General features: G+C 35.0%; 1 protein-coding gene across 1 annotated transcript in view; it reads left to right on the forward strand.

Annotated features, from left to right (window-relative positions):
• The first annotated feature begins 9,179 nt into the window (after nucleotides 1-9,179).
• Nucleotides 9,180-13,528, forward strand: part of LOC143225598 (tryptophan 5-hydroxylase 1-like) — a 43,318-nt gene continuing 38,969 nt past the window's right edge. Inside the window, exon 1 of the mRNA XM_076455325.1 lies at nucleotides 9,180-9,413. Coding sequence (XP_076311440.1) covers nucleotides 9,303-9,413 — 111 coding nt within the window. The 5' untranslated portion in view covers nucleotides 9,180-9,302. The remainder of the gene's footprint in view (nucleotides 9,414-13,528) is intronic.

Below are 13,528 nucleotides of genomic sequence, written 5' to 3' on the forward strand. Positions count from 1 at the left end.
TAATTTTCAGCGATTTCTGAAAAACAAGCTGATAAGGCTGAGGCTTATAATGATGAAAATTGGTTTTTAGTAACCGCGATGGGCACGCATAGTTAGCCCATGGTTTATATTAACAAACACACCAAATAGAAGATGAGTGACAAGTGATGATTCTCAGATTACATCACTACCGTCCCTGTTGGAAATATTAATATTCAGAAAATATTTTTTTCATCTATAGCATATGTTGTTAGCATAAGAACCTGTTTGTTTTGTTTGTTTTTTTCAATTTTGCACAAAGCTACTCGAGGGCTGTCTATGCTAGCCGTCCCTAATTTAGCAGTGTAAGACTAGAGGGAAGGCAGCTAGTCATTACCACCCACCGCCAACTCTTGGGCTACTCTTTTACCAACGAATAGTGGGATTGACCGTCACATTATAACGCCCCCCACGGTTGAAATGGCGAGCATGTTTGGCGCGACGGGGATGCGAACCTGTGACCCTCAGATTACGAGTCGCACGCCTTAACACGCTTGGCCATGCCAGGCCTATATAAGAACCTCAAGGTACACCGAAACATATTCTTAATGTAATGGCAATGTTTTGATTTTCTAATGTGATACAGACTTCTCAGAGGGCGGATACTTTTAGGACTTTTCAACACATCGAAAATACAAAATTACAAAACTTAGTCTCAAAAGTGCTCTAACAAAATATATAATATAAAGAAAATCAAATCAAAACCTTTAATAAACTTCAAAGCATAAAGGCATGACTGGTTTCATACTTTTAAGTTTACGTTTTGGTAAGGAAAAATGTATTTATAATGCATATAGTGCATTTATAATTTTTAGTGTTTGATTGTTTTGAATTTCGCGCAAAGCTACTCGAGGGCTATCTGCGCTAGCCGTCCCTAATTTAGCAGTGTAAGACTAGAGGGAAGGCAACTAGTCATCACCACCCACCGCCAACTCTTGGGCTACTCTTTTACCAAAGAATAGTGGGATTGACCGTCACATTATAACGCCCCCACGGCTTGGAGGATGAGTATGTTCGAACCCGCGACCCTCGGATTACGAGTCGAACGCCTTAACACGCTTGGCTATGCCGGGCCCATTTTTAGTGTGCATTTATAATTTATAGAGTTCATTTATGATATACAGAGTGGATTTATAGTATATACTCTTCAAAAAACGGAAGGCAAAAGGCAAAATTTGAGACAAATGGTTAACAAGTTTATTCCGGGTAGTTCTGTATGACATGTGTGAAACTTTGCACATTCACTGCTGAACATCTAAAGTCTGCAAAGGCGAAGTCCACGCTCACTAGTTGAAGTTTAACGTCACTCATCGTCAATAACGAGTATGCCCCCCGTGAGCATCAATAACTGCTTGGCATCTCCTGCCCATGGAAGCGATGAGATGACGAATCACATCCTGTGGAATGGCTGTCCACTCAGCCTGCAAAGCTGCTGCAAGCTGAGGTTGAGTCTGCGGTTGAGGTTGTCACCGTCGCAGACGTTGGTCCAACTCGTCCCAAAGATGTTCGATGGGGTTTAAATCTGGTGATCTGGAGGGCCAGGGAAGAACGTTGATGTTGTGGTGTCTCAAGAAGACAGTGGTGAGTCGGGCTGTGTGAGGACGGGCGTTGTCATGTTGAATAACGTCGTTGACGTTCACCATGATGGGTTGCACATGGGGCCTAAGAATCTCGTCGACGTATCATTGAGCCGTAAGATTCCCTCGAATGTGCAAAAGGTCTGTTCTGGCATTGTAGGCAATGGCAGCCCACATAATGACGCAGCCACCACCAAATCTGTCAACTTCCTGCACACAGTTTGCTGCAAAACGTTCACCTCGGCGACGGTAAACACGAGTCCTTCCATCCTGCCTACGAAGCATAAAACGTGATTCATCGCTGAACCAAACATGCTTCCATCGTCGATGAGGCCATACCCGATGTGCCCGAGTCCACTGCAGCCGTGCTTGACGATGTTGCTGGGTGAGGATGACGTCTCTGACTGTACGTCGAGGTCGGATTCCTGCATCTCGTAGACGGTTGCGTACGGTCTGATCGGAAATCCTACGCAGCCCTGGTATGGTTGAGGCAGTAGACGTCGCAGTGGTGGTCCTATCCCGAAGGTGACGTAACCGGATGTAGCGATCTTGTGCGGGCGTGGTCACACGAGGCCTGCCAGATCGTGGACGGTCACGAGTTGATCCATGTTGTTGGTAACGATTCCATAGCCTTGTGATGGTACTTGGGTGGACATTCACAGCTCTGGCAACATCTGATCGAGATTCGCCTGCTTCCAAGCGACCAATGGCGTTGTTGCGTTTGGCTTCATTCAGTCTTGGCGTAACTGTATTGCGTGTCGGTGGCTTAACACTGAGCTGTGGAAACCGAGAACCCGTGACTTTTATAGGGATTTTGCACATGTAGCACTTGCAGAACATGCAGATCTCTCAAACAAATTTATTGGACATGAATGCGTTTTGGCGAAAAATCCGATGTTTTCCTCCGTTTTTAAAGTGCACAACTTTTATTGTCATTTTGGTCTGACAATCAGTGCCTTAACACGTGTAACATCACATACTCTGAGCTTGTAACGTTATTACATATATTTCTCTTTAAAATAAAAAAATATTCCTTTTGCGTTTCTTGTTTTGAAGAGTATATATAGTATATTTACGATGTTTAGAATGTATGTCTAATTTATAGAGTACATTTATAATGTTTAGAGTGCATTATGATGTATAGAGTGGATCTATAATATACAGAGTGCATTAACAATGTATAAAATCTATTTATAATTTATAGAGTACTTTTATAACATTTAGAATGTATTTATGATGCATAGAGTGAATTTATAATATGCAGAGTGCAGTTACAATGAATAAAAAGAATATTTATAATTTACAGAGTGCATTTATAATGTAGAAATGAATAAATAGTTATTCTTAAAACATTTTAATAATATACTGTAAGAATATATTCTCTGAACATTTAAAATGCTCAAAATTAAGAAAATACGCAATATTCAGACAAATATATATTTCAAAAACCATACGAGTTAGAGTTTTTTATTTTTACCTTAAATAAAAGTTTTCAGTGAAATTAAACATGTTTAGTTGCAGATTTACATACAAAAATAATATATTTTATTCGAGAATGTTAATCATACGTAGCTACTTATCGTAACATTTCATTATAATTTGTTAAGAAATAGTTAAAGGGTGTTTTACAATCACATAACATCCTCTTTATTATTTTATAAAAATTTAATGTCTTTTAATGCTTATTAATAAATGATCTGAAGTAATACCATTCTTTCAATCGAAAAATGTTTTATAATAATCCTTACCAGCCTTAAGTCTCCTGGTATGTTCTCCACATATTGATTTTACCGTTGAAATTTTGAAACACATGAAATACACTTTGTGTTTTAAAACAAATATTTAAATAAGAACCTAAACCTAGATTTAAACCAAGTTTTAATGTTATGGAGTACATAAAATGATTTATTACAAAATTTCTTTTAACCTTGTGATAAAATACTGAGTTATCTTCTCTTAGAATGTTTGTATATTATATACAACTTATATATAACTAGGCACTTAACAAATCTTTTTATCGCGTATTTGTCTATTATTTATTGCGTTATTTAAACATGTTTTCAACAATCTAAGAAGGAATATTTGTTTTTAAATGTCGTATACAAATCATTGATTGATTCAAATATTTCTTGTGAATTATGTTTTTGAGCCAGTCGTATAACTGTCGACAATTGACATCCATAATTTTGGACCACCTAAAAGTAGTTCCGCGTTTGTGTCAGTTGTTTTCTTTAACATTTTGATTATTTCTAATAGATCAGGCACGGTCAGGTGGGTTAAGGTGTTCGATTCCTAATCTGAGGGTCGCGGGTTCGAATCCCCGTCGCATCAAACATGCTCACCCTTTTAGCCGTGAGAGCGCTATAACGTGACGGTCAATCCCGCTATTCGTTGATAGAAGAGTAGCCCAAGAGTTGGCGGTAGGTGGTGATGACTTATTGCCTTCCCGCTAGTCTTACACTGCATAATTAGGGACGGTTAGCGCAGTTAGCCCTCGAGTAACTTTGCGCAAAATTCAAAACAAACAAACTTTGGTGTAACAGTTATATCGTGGCCCTAATATTTTTTTATTCATATGTAATCACAGCACCATTTGATGTACAACGTCATTAAAACGATTTTATTTTCTTCTTTTTTAACGTTCAAATGACATAATATCATAAATGTTTGACATGTAGTTGTTAACTCCAAAATATCCTTTTTTATAGTTATCGCATAACTGTAACAAAAAGAAATTGCAGTTCAAGCTACGGATAGTTATGATGGATCACTCTAAAATCGAATAACATTTAAAGGCATGTATGGTACAAGGGAAAAGCAAAATAATTACAGAAAATATTAAGTTTTTTTTTATTAAGGTTGAATCTTTAGATGACTCAACATACCAATAAAAGTATACTTAGGGCGAATAAATCTTTATGTATAATATTAATGTGTGTGTGCGTGTGAAATAGTGAACAATATGAACCTTCTCACTTGACATTTTATAGCCAGCATGTGTTTACATAATTTTGTTCTAAAAACGATTTGAAGACTCCTGATATATAGTACTGTGCAAAAGTGTTAGGACAAGATAAAATTTTATCATTCTTTCAGTTTTACGGAGCTAATTCTTCCATGCCATTACTGAATGTCAATTTCAACACTATGATAATGCTTCACTTATCCATGTTGACAATTGAATAAAATCCATATATATTTGTATCAAGGGCATATCATAACGGTTCTGCTTGAATGAACATACTGATGGAGCTTATGGTCTGGAAAAACTGTTGTGGTACTACATGTAGTTTCTTAATTATATAGAAAGAAGCTTGGAATGATCTAGCTTATGGTGCTGATATACGCTAGAAGAAATCAATTTAATGGCACTCCACAAATAAAGCTAGATAAAACACAGTGTTTAACATTATATATTAAGTTTTACTGTCATGCCATGGCTCCAAAAGCGTAGAGAACTGCCAGTAGAGCAGAGAGTTCACATAAAAGTTTTACGTGATGCTGGTTTGATTCTCTGACAAATTTGTGCTGACTTGAAATGCTCCTCAAACACTGTCAAGTACACTCTAGATTGTGATATTGAGACAGGTAAATTTAAAAATAGAAAGGAAGAGGCAAAACACCTAAACTCAATAATACTTATGTTAAGTATCTTCGTTTAAGAAGCCTTCGGGACAGAAGGAAGACTGCCACTGATCTCAAGCATGAGATAAACAACCATGTACCAAATTAGAGAAAAGTGTCCAGTTCTACAGTATCAAGAAGTCTCAACAAGAATGGAAAATTTGGTCGTGCAGTAACGATTAAACCTTTACTTTGATCTACAAATATTCTCAAGAGACTTAAAATTGCTAAAAAGTACAAAAATTGAGTGTTGATGATCGATGAAAGGGAATATGGACGGATGAGTCCAAGTTTGAAATATTTGATTCAAAGTATAAGTTGTATGTCAGGCGGAAGAAAAATACCTCAATTCATAACACGTACCATGAAGCAAAGGGGAGGTAGTATGATGGTTTGGGGGTGTTTTCTGCTGAGGTGGCAGGATATATTTGTAAAATAGGTGGAATAATATACCAGCACAAGTACCGTCAAATACCGATTGGTCATGGTATAACCAGTGATTTGCGTGTTATTGGTGAAGGATTCTACTATCAAGAATATAATAATTTTAAAACACTTATCCAACCTATGCAGGGATTACTTAGCTAAGAAGAAAACTGTTGGAGTCAGGCAAATGATGCAACGACCCCCACAGATCCTTGATCTCAACCCAACTAAACATATCTAGGATTCGGTAGACCAAACACTTGACAGTTCAAAACGTACTCTCAAATAAACTTTATGGGAGTGTAGCAGAGACTTTTGGAGTTAAATATCAAAAGATACTTTGGTTAAATCTGTTGCAATAATACCTGAAAGACTGTCTGTAGTTATTACAGCAAAAGGAGGACACACAAAATATAAACAGTTTACAGAACTCAAATACTTCCACTGAGTGTCTGCTGTATTAAATATGATGAAAAACATTTTAATGCTCATTAATGATTTACATTCAATTGTTCTTTGAAAGTAGCTTGAAATCTAATTTTTAACTTTGTCTTAACACTTTTGCATAGTACTGTAATACAAGATGTATGTATATATATGTCTGTATGTGTATGACACACTCACGTGTATCTATGTGTATATATACACACATACGCGCCCCTAATAATAACGTATTTGCTTTAAGTGCAATAGGTAAACAGACAAACACGTACATATATATTATTTCGATGTTGTGTATCTGTGCTAGCCGCCCCTAACTTAGCAGTATAAGACTAGAGGGAAGGCAGCTAATCATCACCGCCAACTCTTGGGCTACTCTATTATCAACGATAGAGAGATTGACCGTCACATTATAACGTCCCCACGGTTAAAAGGGCGAGCATGTTTGGTGCGACGAAGATTCGAGCCCGAGAGCCTAAGATTACGAATCGAGCGTCTTAACCACCATGCCGGGCCTTAAAATGTATCTCAGGCTTTGATTGCATTTATTACATTGTAAGGAATCTTACTAAATCTTATGAATAACGTTTTGTATGTTGACTTACTGAAGTTATTATGTATTTTGTATGTTGACTTACTGAAGTTATTATGTATTTTGTATGTTGACTTACTGAAGTTATTATGTATTTCGTATGTTGACTTACTGAAGTTATTATAGAATCAGTTAATTAGATTCATGTTTTAAATAAAATAATAAAAAGTAAAAAGAATATTCAGCTTTCACGTAATCATATTTCAACTGTCTTACTCTCAGAAAGAATCAGAACACTTAAACAGAATATTTTAAGTTGTTCCCAATATATGATAACATAGTTATTATGAATGATAGAATGTTAATTATCTAATCAATCTTCTAAATATGTGAATAAGTTAAAAGTCCTGTATTAGACATTACACACTATGGGTAGGCTTACTTAACAGAATGCTAAATTAACTGGCAGAGATAAAAACAACGTGTATTAAATTAGTAATTTTATAACTAATATTTTTCAAGTGATAATTTTATAATACTAATCAGTAAGTATGATTCTCTGAGTATCTTCTGTAAGAACAGTATCACATTAAAGTTTTCAAAACGTACTTAATTAGTAGAAGAAAACGTTGTTCTCACTACTTCATTAAAACTCATAACTTTTGATGGACTACCGTAACTTTTAACAAAGAACACCCATCCTTCTTATTACCTTGATAGACTGGATGAATTACTGTATCTCGTAATAGTGTTTAAGCTCTGTTTTGCTTATTATGTTGACGGACTGAGTGGATTATTGAATCCTTTAAAAATACGAAGCACTCATAAAGCTGTGTGCTACTTATTACCTTAATAAACTGGATGAATTACTGTATCTTTTAATATTTATTACGCTCCACCTTGCTCATTACTGTGAGAGACTGAGAGAACAACTGAATATTTTAATACGGATCATTCATAAAGTTCCACCTTGCTTATCAACTTTCTAAATAAAACTTTGTGTTACCAGCTTATATTTGTACTAACACTATGGTATATTCGCTTTCCACATTCCTTACTTTTTATTGTGTCATCAAGTTCGCTTCACAATAATCTTAAATCTTTGTTTTCCCAAATTAGTTTGATATCTCTCTTTTTTTGTTTCACAAAATTTAGTTCAATAATAGAAATCAAACTGCCACAAGAATTTTTTTCACAGTGCCACAGATGTCGCCTAACTTTAACTGTAATAATATATTTTTGTCTTTTGTCACGCATCTGTATTGCGTCCATCATTTCTTATTGAGGTGTCCACTTTTTCGTATCTTGTGCAGGATATATTGTCTGTATTGGCACGTTTTATGGCCATCGTTACTGCTACCATTATTATCAATAAGACAGTTCCTTCATACCCTTATACCTTCAAGTTTCAAATTATAACTGATATAAAAATATGCTTTGGTGGCGACTCCATCTTGTTAATTGAGAGTTTAAAGAATAATCAATTTTTATCACACTTTTAATGGCTCACTCGCATTTTGATCTGACGTGATAATCATGAGGCTGATATCACAAGCAAGCGAATTTAAATCTTGCCTGGCAGATTCTTTATAGTCAAACCTTTTATGAGATATAAGTGATAAACAAAGTCTGAATACTGACCATCTACCGACATCTTGTTCTACTTTTTAAAATACCAAGGTTTTCCCTTTAATTAGAACATCGTGTTAGTGATGTAAGAAATATTTGTTATCACTTAAGTTTTGTGTATGCATTACGGTAGAGTATGTTCATTATTTTCTTATACGGTAGGGACGCGTGTGCACGTTTCTTAACACATATTTTTCACATATCATAACGCTTAGCAACGTAATTTACCTCAACCAGTCAACCGTTGTTAAAATATCCAAAATAATCATCGAGAACAGTCTAATATATTCTACTATTTACAGCCGCTAATGTTGTTAATAAGTAATGCACAGTATACTAGTTAACATTTGTTGTCTACATACCTGAATCGTAACATACGTTTGATAAGTTAAAGAGGTGAATACTGCATTGGATTTGTTATCAAGCAAAAATATTTGATAATAATTATTATATATTGTTCTAGCATATACAGTAGATAAACTTCTACTTCAGTTTAATTCCAGCTTTTAAGTTTATTCCAACTATTCTTAATAACAAGATACTGGCTTACCCTTATCGCATGTCTTCAACATTAAATAAATATTTACTTTTCTGGTTAATTTTTATGAAACACATAAAGAAACAGAGTAACTTTACATTTCAGGTGTATACATTAATTTTCCTTTTTGAAATGTGTTGTGTAGTTTAACTTTTCTTAAACGTTGACTTATGCTTTATGACGACGGAAATATACAAGGAAAACTGACGCAACATACGTAAAACTTCTTTTTTTCTTTCTCGCTAACCAACCAATCAAATTTTTCTTTACCCCGCAGATTGTTGTACTGCCCGCCTAAGCCACTGTGTGATTGGTTTAAAGGTTTCAAGTGGGTTTTGACGAATATATAAATTCGTTGTTAATAGTGAAGGCTAGAATTTCAGTACGAGGCATAAACACCTTGTTGCATGTTTCGTTAGATTTAACTTAAATCAGTTGGTAGCGTTAATATTTAAAAACGTTTTCTAGAAAAGGCACACTCGGGTTTCGCGGTTGCGACCCGAAATTATTGTTTTTAATGGAACGCGCGAGCGAAAGACGACACGTTTTTCAAAAAAGACGATGTTGCAGTACACCAGCAATGGCAAGTCTACCTGACTTCCCTGATTCTTTCCTGGAGGACATCCGGGTAAGTCAAAATCATTTTTAATAAGTTGCCTTATTACTAACCCTATGAGATGAATGTATACAAAAACTGATATAAAAGCAAATTCCTAAGCCATATCTTTTATAATGCTTGAAATACAAATAACAAACATCCAGCCACTAAAAACTAATGATTAAAATTAAAATAACTGATTAGTGAATTTGGAATAACGAATGGTAAGAGTATGACCAACCAACCATGGTCTCCTTTCCAATTCGGACGACTGTGGTTCACCATTATTCTCTATTCCTCATTACCCACACCAACTATTCTAATTCCACATATTCATCTACAACCCATTGTTAACAACATGGAATCAGGTGTTGCAGTTCCTGTCTCTTACTGTTCCTCCTGCGATTTTACTTCTCAGAATCTTTGCCAACGTTCCCTCAGATACAATTATATACCAAAGTAGCGTTGCCTTCATAAGTCGAGCAGTCGTTCTTTTGCAATGACAGTTCCAATATTTCTTCATTAATTTTTCTGTCTATACAGTTGATATTTAGTATTCAATACTTCAGTGCGAGATATTATTTAGTGTAGTAAAACTATACTTCCGTATTGTGCGATTTGCTGCAGGGACATTACATACATAATGTAGAGTCTGTGGAAACATGTAGGGTCATAATGTAGAGTCAATTATGGAATCATTCTAACGTTCAAAACAGTACCAAGAACTTACAATTACACAATTTATAATGCTATTTGTTATAGTAATATTATCTTCCTCCTCGTAAAGAGAGGTTTCATCAGTCTCAATAGAGACAGAATGAAAGAAATGACCAAAACGTTGGTATAATTAAAAGCATATTAAATGTATCTAATCAGAAAGGATTAACAAATATTACAGTGTTTTTATAAGGACTTGCAACTAGTGGACTAATTAACGATGCAGCGAATAATTTATAGAGCCATAAAATTAACAGAATATTATGACAACAAATTAAGTTTATTATAACATTTAAAATGACTGAGAAAACCGTTGAGCGTTTCGCCTGCTGTAACTAACATTTATATATTTGTATAGCTATGTTTAACGGACTCCTTATTAAGGGAGAGGGTGTTATCTTGGAGCAATGACCAAGTTTTTTCACCATCACAGCATTTACAAATTCTTTTACTTTAGGTTGTTTATTTTTCAATGTGTTCAGTTACTGATCGCTAAAAACGTTTTTTTTTTAATCGCATAGATCCATTATAACTTTGATACAAATGAGTCACATGCATATATGGTGTTTGTAGCTAACATTTACTCATCATAATGAACTTATATACGTATAGGATTTGAAAAATATATAACATCGGTACCTGAAGTGCAGAGGGGTTGAATTCCCCGAAACCGGTATTACTCAGTGATAAACGTTGAGTCGAATGATAGAATGGATTTCATACATATTTTTAGTATCTTAAACAGCTTTTCCTGGTGATTTCAGAAGAGCCCCTCCCCCCAGTGGCACAGCGGTAACGTCTGCTGACTCGCACCGCTAGAAACTCTGTTTCGATACTCTTGGTGGGCAGAGCACATATAGTCCTTTGTGCAGCTTTGTGCTTAACTCTAAACAAGCAATTCAGAAGAATAAGTTAGTAGCATCAGTGTTGTGTATATCTCAAATCATCTGTAAATATAGGTTTACTCCAGTAAGTGAAGAAACAAAAAAACCAACTAAAAGCATCACACACACAAGCATATATATAAAATATGGCTCGCAATTACAATAAAACAACAACACTGCCTTGTTGTTCTCATTTGCTTGAAGTTACAAATGAGCGTGTTAGTGAACTAGTTAACAGAGGTTCGGACTTCAGTTTATATTTTAAATTAAAGGTAATGAAACATTTGACCTTACACTGAGATACTGCAGAATGACTCATAATGTTACAGTAAGGCTGGCTCTATGTGTTTGTCCGTGTTTGGACCTCTAGTAAATTTTCACTTCAGCCACGACCACGCTGACGAGGAGGGAGAAGATCCCCGAAACCAGTATAATTCAGTGACAAGTGGTGAACTGAATGGTAGATTCGGTTTCATCTTCTTTTTAAGTGCGCTACTTATTGCCATTTCGTAACATAGATAACAGCAAAAACTGTTGATAACCGAATCATTGCTTCGATTCTTACCTCCTCTGACTAGTTAGAAAAGTATAAACCTAAAGCAAATATTCATATCGTATAAAACCACAGAGACTCTTCATACCATTCTTAAATGTTCATTTATGATCTCTTTAAAGGATTAAATGCATAGTTTATTTGGGTTTATCTTTTATTTTACTTAAAAGTTTTGTCGCTTCTAACATTTCAACTTTGCGTCACCAAAAATATTTGATTCGTATAACACATTGATGAGATATAGCTATTCAACTTGTCTATACATATTTTATATTGAGTTTGTAATCAAATTTCATGTTCATCATTATCAACTTAATTACAACGACATTTCATACTGTAAAAATAACCATTTGAGAATGGACTTAGTTGATAATGCGAAAACTTTCGGCCTTAAAATAATATGCATATGTATATATGCATTTATATATGTGTGTTGTGTATATAGATGGAACAATTGTCTTATGCTATGAACTTGAAATGCACATTCGACATCTTTATTCTCTGCTTAATTTGCTTCTCCATTAATTACAAACAAAATTAATGATTGAGTGAAAATTAGTTTTGAATTTCGCGCAAAGCTACACGAAGGCTATCTACGCTAGCCGTCCCTAATTTTGCAGCGTAAGACTAGAGGGAAGGCAGCTAGTCATCACCATCCACCGCTAACTCTTGGGATACTTTTTTACCAACGAATAGTGGGATTGACCGTCACATTATAATGCTCCCACGGTTGGAAGGGCGAGCATGTTTGTTACGACGGGGATTCGAATCCTCGACCCTCGGATTACTAGTCGAATGCCTTAACCACCTGGCCAAGCTGGACCATTGAATGAGGAAAAGCCATGAGATGGAGGAAGAAGCTCTTGCAGATTCCGTATCACATCATATCCTGTCAGTTAGTAATATAATTTTACCATACTGTTAGCACAAAGTATTTTTAAGATGCAAAAGAAACTGAGCGGACATATTAAACTCACTTAAAGTTAAGAATGATTCGATTATTTGTTAGACGACGTATGGACAGTAAAAACACTTAGTTCCCATGTACGCATTGTTCTACGAAAACAACAACAAACAAACTCTCATTTAGTGTTTGAGATAACTGTACAAGATTGTTTCACACAACAAAGATGTTGGTGCTAGATTTTGTTAATTTTATGTAGCATAGATCTTAATAATGGATCATCTTTGCATATCATTGATACAGTTCCTGTTTCCAACCAAAGAAAAACACGTAAACCTTGTGCTCATAATTAAGTTAAGGGAAAACGCCCTTCGTATTTTTTTCAGATATAGAGTTTACGGTCAATTATAATTACGTGTCGTGTAACTTGCGTGGTAAGCCTAGATTTCATGTTTGCTTGGAAATGTTGTAAAATATTTCGAAATATCTCATCAGTGTATTACACACACACATACATACACACAAACAAACAATAACCTTACATGCATAAGTGAAGTTACCATTATTAACTTACATAAGTAATTTATCTTTGTTCGAGCAAAGCTACCTGAGGCTCAAGCATCCGCGTGATGCTTATATTGAAAGTTCTTACTCTGAAATAATTTACGATAATTCATTTAAAAACAATATGCCTCAGTCTTTCATATCTTGGATAGTGTCTAGTTGGTTGTTATAATCGTTTTGCTTATATTCTAGTTTGCGTAGACAAAATAAAGATTATTCTTCACTATCTGAATGGTTCAAGATATCTTCTCGCAAATTCTTTATTTACAAAATGTAAATATATGTAAATTTAGTTACTATCTCGTAAACAGGAACTGTTAAAATAATATACTTTTCTACCAAATTTAACAATAATAGAACAGTTTTCAACAGTAAGAATTATTTGTTTTACTAATCCATTTTACATTTTTCTACCCATTTGTTATGATATTTATTTACGAATTTTTGGTTTCGACACGTTTGGTAAATATGAGTCGTGGCAAGCACTTAGACGCTCAGACTGATGAACTAGGTTTAGCTTAAG

Source organism: Tachypleus tridentatus, chromosome 9, assembly GCF_004210375.1.
Source record: "Tachypleus tridentatus isolate NWPU-2018 chromosome 9, ASM421037v1, whole genome shotgun sequence".
Classification (NCBI taxonomy): Eukaryota; Metazoa; Arthropoda; class Merostomata; order Xiphosura; family Limulidae; genus Tachypleus; species Tachypleus tridentatus.